General features: G+C 40.8%; 1 protein-coding gene across 1 annotated transcript in view; it reads right to left on the bottom strand.

The window, feature by feature from the left end:
- Nucleotides 1-1,420: 1,420 nt before the first annotated feature.
- LOC103906942 (zinc finger protein 420) overlaps nt 1,421-7,924 on the bottom strand; it is a 7,342-nt gene continuing 838 nt past the window's right edge. Inside the window, exons 2-3 of the mRNA XM_019474556.1 lie at nt 7,158-7,790; nt 1,421-6,265 (exon numbers count right to left, since the gene is read on the bottom strand). Coding sequence (XP_019330101.1) covers nt 3,603-6,265; nt 7,158-7,790 — 3,296 coding nt within the window. The 3' untranslated portion in view covers nt 1,421-3,602. The remainder of the gene's footprint in view (nt 6,266-7,157; nt 7,791-7,924) is intronic.

The following is a 7,924-nucleotide window of genomic DNA, read 5'->3' as shown; positions in this document are numbered from 1 at the left end:
CTGCTCTTAAATGGTGACGTGACTATTCATGAAGTTGCGTCAAATTCCCCAACGGACACAAATGGGGAAACGAGGGGACAGCAGAAGAAAATCAGATTTCACCAACGTTACATGTACAGCCTGGTTTGTTAATCTGAGAAGAACCGTGCGTTTACACGGCCGCACAGCAGCCCCAGTGAAAACTGAAGTAGAAGCGTACAGTAACCTGCAGATTTTAACGCCCATTAAATCTTACATTTTAGGCTCCCTAGCAGTGCGCGGAGATCTCCGCCCCTCGCTGCCTGCCTCCGCAGGGTTGGGAAGGATTCCAAACCCCGCGCAGGGCGTAGCTCAGGCGTGGCTGAGCCCGCCAAGGAGAACACCCGGCAGAGACAGCCGTCTCCTCCTCCTTTCCGGCACCGGGTCCACCGAGTTTACGGAGTCGTCACCCAACGTGATTTTTGGATTGAACTGTAAGTAGTTAAAAGAGGCCGGATAATCAACAGTTCGTTATTTACGTTCACACCTACAAGACCTAATTAGTAATTTTTTCTCACAGATGAAGTCCTGCCCGCGTCATCCGCTGTCCAGCAGCAAAACCGGCCTTTATCAAGAAGGCCATGGAGGAGCTTCATTTCTTTAGTAGTTACTAGTTACCGACGTTTGCAAAAGAAGAGGCTATTAAAATACACCACCATTTCCAAACGCAACTGCTACCCGAGCTGAATTTCCTACCTCTTTCACCACCATTTCCAAACGCAACTGCTACCCGAGGCTCTGAATTTCCCAACTGGGTACCAGTGCACCGAGCTGCCACTGCATTTCTCACCCTAACTTATTTCTTGACGTTGGATTAGCAGCTGTTTCTGCTATTTCAAAACAACCGCTGGGCTTGCCACACTTTTTGTTTAGTCTAAATATGAAGGAAAATTGTCGTATTTCCTTCCTTGTATTGTAGATAAATCTGGTTGGTGGTTAACCATATTGCTGCATGGCCTCATTCACCTATATTAATTTCCTTCACCCTGTGTTTAACTTTTGTTCACTTATTTAGTAGATGCATAGGAAATAAAATGACACCTCTTTGCTCAAGTTGTTTGTCATTAGTGTCATTACTATTACATTTTACTGTTTTGTCCAAATTCAAGATGTGTTCATAAAGAAAATTAAGCAATTTTTTTTGGTTGAAATAGAAAACTTCCTAGTATGATTTAGGAAAGGCTTTGATTTTTGTTAAAACTCTGCAAGAATAAAAAATATTACACTTAACTAGCAAAAAACCCCCCAAGAACAGCCCGTGTCCTTATTTTAAAACGAGTATGCCTTTACATTTAAATTTCTCTGACTCGGCAGACTGAGAATCACTTCCGATCCCCAAAAGTGCAGTGCATTGCATAAGGAAGAGAGGGGAACCTCATGAGTCACAAAACACTTCATTTATTTTTATTAGAGGCAGCCACCTGGAATAATTATTTTTACAAATTCATCAAGCTCCATCTGAAAATGTCTTCTGTTGTTCTTACTTACAACTAAAAGAAACTTATGCTGTTTACAAACTCTTTTCAAAATTCCCTTCAATGAATTTATCCCCCTTAAATTGGGCTCCCTTCTTCATCATTGTACACCGTACTTTTAAACAATTATTCTCTACCATATTTAGCTTTCCTAGTCTCATCTGATATATACGCTTACAATTCTCACCATTTTTGTTTCCTCTTTGTACCTGTTCTTTTGAATTTTTCTTCAAATAAATGGTCAGAATGGTACAGTAATGCAGGTAAAAATTCCTCCACGCTTGTATAACAGTGTTAATATTTCCCAGAAACGCTTTTCTTCATGCGTATCAGGATAACGTTCTTCTTTCTCACAACTGAATCAGGTGGTTAGCTCAATCATTCTAAAATCTGAATCACTCATTCCCAAATGGTGACTTCCCACCTGCAGTAAAAACATCCGTAACCACCAGGGTTCAGAGTCTAAGTATCAACAGATATTTACTTGTCTGATTTTACTGCAGCCACAAAGAACTAGATCGCTTAAATACCTTTGCTGACCATGGCCTTAAATACATGCATCTATTCATGAGTTTCAACCCATTCTTGGAAAATTGCGTTCTGAATCAGAGAACGGCTGCGGGACTTGCGGAGGTCATCTGGCCCAACCCCCTGCCCAAGCAGGGCCACCCAGAGCTGGTTGCCCAGGACCGTGTCCAGGTGGCTTTTGAGCATCTCCAAAGACGGAGACTCCACCACCTCTCTGGGCAACCGTTTCCAACCTGTCTCCTACGTTACCAGAAAGCTTCCGCAAGATATTATCTGTATTTATAAAGAAAAGCATACATTTGAGAGCAGTAAAAAAGCAGTGGTAGTTTCACGTTTACATTCTCTAAATTAAGCTGTAGGTTTACTCTGCTGTTCCATGGATTGAACATTAGGGGACAGGCAGCACCAGACCTTCGCCACTGTCTTTCCTCACACAAGAAGGTAACACCACTGTTACCAATACCACTGAACATATTAGTCAGTGATGTCCACACACAGTTTCTAGCACTGTATAACTCTCTAAAACAAGCAAAGATTTGTCTAGATTTGAATATGAAGTGGAAGAAGCATCCATCTGTCTTCACCATACCAGGTAACAACTGCTGTTTGGCACAAGTGGTCCTTACACATGGTATTTTAGATGCACAGTAAAGCTCTTTAACAAAATAAATTTTACAGTTCAAGATACTGCTAAGGTTTTCAATGTAACTAAGTGGTATTTGCAATACACCAGCAAGTGGTTAAATTAACAGAAGTTCTTTGAAAAGTATGATACTGTCTATTTAAAGAAACAAAAAGCACAGTAAAACTACCAGCCTGAGAAAAGATAAGGCATTTCATACTAGATTAACATTAGACATTTACATAAAATTGAAGATTAATTTAAGGATTCTCAGTATCATAAAATATCTGATTAAGGACATTACCATTTCTGTCAGACTACTCAAAGAACTGTCAAAAGTACAGACAAGGTAACAGCCTAATAAACCTTTTATATATACACACATACAGAAAACATTTTCATATCCCAATTATCCAGTGATGACAAGAATCTTTTGTTTCTGTAATTTTGTGAGATACTATTTTTTTTCCCTTGCAAGTATTGCAAGAGAACCTGGGAGTAGGGAATGCAACTTTCAGCAGATGGGAGGTAGCATTAAGCCTCCAAACACATTGACAATTTTAAAATGAAAAGTTATTACTATACAATATAAAGTGCACTTCCTTCCCTCCCTTTAAACATTCTTTCAGTCAGACAAGAGATTTCATTAATTTTTTACAAGAAAGTAAGTGGCACAGAGTAACTGTTTAAACTGATGAACATTGGCCAAATCATAACTGACCTCATGGTATTAAGAAGTTACTCAGGCATGGAAAAGTGCCTCCAAGATCTTCTTCAGCACAGTCTGTGCTAGAACTGAAGCTCTCAGAACGTGGAGCAAACCAGCACCCCAAGTTTCACTCTCCGGACGCATCCATTACCAGCCATCGTTCTGGGGACGCAGGGGAATGTAAAGCAATGAACAAATTCAGGACATGCAAACCTCGCCAGAACCGAGTGGCAACCTGCGATTCCCAAGCTTATATTCCAAGCTTATGTTGCCGCTTATGCTTTTCCAGAAGTGTTTTGGTAGGCAGCATCACATTACACTTTCCACACTTGTACTTTTTTCTGTGTGTTTTTACATGCTTTTGGAAAGCACGCTTATCTACTGTAGAAAATTTACACCTTCTGCAGTGCAACTTTAAATGAGTCAGCAAGTGCCGCTTCAGGTGGCTAGATGTGCGGAAAGCAACAGCGCACTGATCGCACTTGAACGGCTTCTCCCCTGTATGAATTCTCAAGTGTGGCTTCAAGTTTCCATTGTGGGTTGTGCAATAACCACACTCTTCACACGTGTATATTTTGACAGGCAGCTGCTTTTGTTCGTAGAGACATCCGGTAGATGAGCCTTCCTCACAAGAGTGTGAAGCCAGATGCTGTTTCAAGGACAGCCATTTGCTTGTTGAATAGTCACAGTTCCTGCACTTGAGATAGTCCATATTAAAATGCGTGACTCTGTGTCTTTTCAGGTGACTGGAAGTACGAAACTTCTTCTGACAAACGCTGCAGCTGTAAGGTTTCTCACCTGTGTGAGTTCTTATATGTAGTTCAAGGTTGCTTAAAGCGTAAGTAGTGTACTCGCACTCTGCACACTGATAGAATCGTGGCTGACTTTGCGCTAGCAAGTCATTTTCTTTGCCCCTCTGGACATCTGGCTGTACTCCACAGACTTCCGAACCAAGCAAGGAATGGACGCTGTTTGAACCTTCCGAGGAACGAAAATCTCTTTCTGGACACGTGCCTACATGCATTTCATGATGCAATTCAAGATTCTCTAAACGGCTATCTACACAGAGGCAATGGCCAAACTCATATCCATTCTTTACGTGAATAAGGCTGTGTTTCTGCAAATGGTTTGATGTTTTAAATGTCTTATTGCATTCTTTACACACAAATGGTTTTTCATCTGTATGTATTTTTAGGTGCAGCTTAAAGTCGCTGTGAACAGCGGTAGCATAATTGCAGTGTTGGCACTTGTACATTTTGAATGTAGACAAATTGGAAGGCCACGTATCCTTTAAGTTTTCCACAAATCTATGATACGCGTCATCATCTTGAACTTGTGAATGAGAGGCCCTGGAGTTGAAGAGAGGTTCCTCTTTGCAAATGACAGTGTCCATTTTATATGAATTCAGAGGAACTTCTGATCTATTCCCAATAATAGGTAAGCTGTTGCTTCCATGGCTGTTTTCAGGGAATTTCTTTCCAGAGCACACTTTCTTATTGTCCTGCACATCACCTGCCCGCTCAAAGTCTACTGCTGAAGCCAGCATTCCCCCACTGAGACAATCATTTTCTTTACCAGAAAGAGACAGAGAAACGCAGTCCTGGGAATCACTGTCAACTTTGCATATTTTGCTTTCATGATATTCATTGCTCTGATTCGTGTAACCGTTAGCAGTAGCCCTAAACCGTTCATGAAATTTCTTATGAAAGCTGAGATGTCCTCTAGTGTAAAACACTACGTTACACTCATCACACGTGTAAGTCTTTAAAGGTCTTCGAGTTCTCTTTCTTCCACTTACGAAGTCGAGTTGCTGCCCTTGGCACGTTTCTTTGCCTGCATGTAACCTTCTGTGTCTCTTTAACCCAGTGGTGCTTGTGAATGCCGACTGGCAGAACTCACAGGAATATGGTTTAGCCCCTGTGTGTATGTAGCTATGCCTTACCATGCTTGCAAAATATAACGAAAGAAAGGTGCAAAACCTGCACTGGTACAGCTTATACCCAGCATGCCAGTACATGTGATTTAACAGATAGGATAAGCTAATGCAGGAGTAATCACATTGAGGACACTGGTAAGGTGGTCTCTCTTTATGTCCCTTCATGTGATGAATAAAAATCCTAGGATTTGATGAAGCAAAGAAACAAATTTTGCAGGAAAAACTAACTGGCACACCCAGAGGTGTAAAGTCCCTTTCAATTTTGATGAAAAATTTCTCATATTTACTTTCTTTTTTCTTGGTCTCAGATTTCCTTTCTTCAGATCTTCTCTGCCTATTTTTTCTCGCATTTATTCTATTTTTTCTTGCCTTTTGCAACCTAGTCATTTTCTTATGAAATTTAAGGTGATTCTTAAGGTTGACAGAAAAGAAAAAGGTTCTTTTACAAAAGCAGCATTTATGTATTTTCTTATCTTTATGAGCTGAATAAAGATGTTTCTTTAGATGTGCACTGCATTTATATACAGAACTACAAAACCTGCACTTCAAATTCAGTCTTTCATGCTTATTTATAGAACAAGGTGCTTTAGAAAGAGGTTTGATGGTCACACTGTTACCTAGCCATGCTAAACCTTCTTGCTGGCTTTGGAATTCTTTTGGGCTTGCATGAGGAGAAACAACGTTTTGTTGCCGGTATCTTTTTTTAGGAAATGGCATTAATGACTTATAAATATGCTCTCCAGTAATATTTGATTCAGCAGAAGTGGAAGTGTTCACCTCCGGTTTCCCTACATCTTTTAGCAATTCTTCTGAAGTAGAACATCCATTAAGAAACAGATCAGAACAATCATAGGCAAATTTTGGTTCTTCTTTCAAACCATGTTCCAAAAGAGAACTCAGAGTTTCATCTTCAAATTTGCTTCTCTGTCTTTCTCTGTTATTAGCTTCATTATCTCCATTCTTTGAAAAATCAGGATCTACAGGGTTATAAAAAGTCACATGCATGACATTCCATACAACCACCAATGTTCATGATTAATTGGTAGTAATAATCCCAAATTGTCTAACGACTTGCTTGCTCTTCACTCCTTTTGCTTCCTTAATATTTTCCTATCTCTACTTCTCTCCTAATGTCTCTCTCCATGCTTCCCCCCCCACCACCATTTAAATAATGTTTTAAGAGAAGAAATCCTAGTTAGGAGCCTCCTTCTTTTCACTTCCTCTTTTCACTCAAAGCTCCAAATTTCACAGGACAACACTGCATCCCCTACAGTTTCTAATGAAACTGCTTTATGCCAGAATTCCTATGAAAGTACTGTCACTGAACTTTGCTGGCACTCCATTCTCAGAAGTACGATGCTCCTTCTGCTGTCTTCTGTCTGTTAGAAGGAAAAGTACTCTTAGTACTTCTCTACGCCTTTCCTCCTGAAGGACTTCCATCTGCTATAAGGAATGGTGGAATTTAAACCTACATTATGCCTCTCCCAGTCTCTGCTTATATTGATGAGAGTTCCTGCCCATTGGTTTTCTCTCCCTAATATCTCTAATTGGGATTAAAAACCCCTTTAACCTAAGTTTTTATTTTCAGATCCTTTTCCCCAATGAAAGGCCGCCCTTTTGCAAACTACAGCAGAATGAAACAGTACCATTTTATTGTAGTGCCACTATTTTTCACAGGAGTCTGTGATAGAACTAAGCATACTCCAGCCAATATTCTCTTTCTGCTGCACACGATATTAATCTATGTTGAAATGCTTACTCTAAAATAAACAGGTTTGGCATTCTTCCCAAACACTTTTCAACCTATTTCAAAAACTTGAGATTTACCGGATTTCTTAAACTCTCGCGCTAGTCTTATTAAAAAGTTACCTTCCATTTCAACAATTGCCTCCACCTCCTTGTGGATTTCTGGTTGTTTCTCTTGACTGCCATCAGAAAGAACACTTGCAACACTGACAGGTTCCTCTTCATGTTTGGATATCGCCACCAATGTCAACTGTCTGCTTGTCTTGATGGTATCGTCGCTACCCTCACTGCCAGCGGAGGAGAGGGGAGGAGGAATCTTCTGAAAGCCATCATCACCATCGCATTCTTTGCCGTCACCGGTTTCGTTTATCTCTGTAAGCTCTGTTTTGCAAGACAATGTAGGCAACACATAATTTTGACTATATTTATCCGTGCCTGCATCACACCAATCACTTAAAGATGATTTTGATCTGTTACACACACTCTCGGCAACCCATTTTTCTTCACAGTATTTCATACTATGATCCTTATTTGAAGCAGTCTTGTTTTCTTCCCAAATGCTTAAACTGTTACTGCCATTTGAAGGTCTCACACTGCTTTTTAGAAAAATGCTACTGTTCAAGTTAGCCTCCTGCTCATCCCCCTTCTTCAACTCGGGAACCGACGCTGCTCGCTCCTCAGCGTCATCTTGGAGAAAATCATCATCGCTCAGCACAAAGACAGTGATGGGGAGAACAATTTCAAAGACATCCGACTCTGAGGACAGAAAAAGAGAGTATTAATACTAGTTCCGAAACTCCTGAAGCAATCGCCCACCACCGGCCAGTGCGCATGCACAGGCCCAGGCCCAGGCCGCCGCCACACCACCCCGGCGTACCCGCGCGCGGGAT

Source organism: Aptenodytes forsteri, unplaced genomic scaffold, assembly GCF_000699145.1.
Source record: "Aptenodytes forsteri isolate BGI_AS27 unplaced genomic scaffold, ASM69914v1 Scaffold57, whole genome shotgun sequence".
NCBI lineage: Eukaryota > Metazoa > Chordata > Aves > Sphenisciformes > Spheniscidae > Aptenodytes > Aptenodytes forsteri.
Note: the sequence above shows the minus strand (reverse complement) of the source record. Positions and strands in the feature narration are given on the sequence as shown.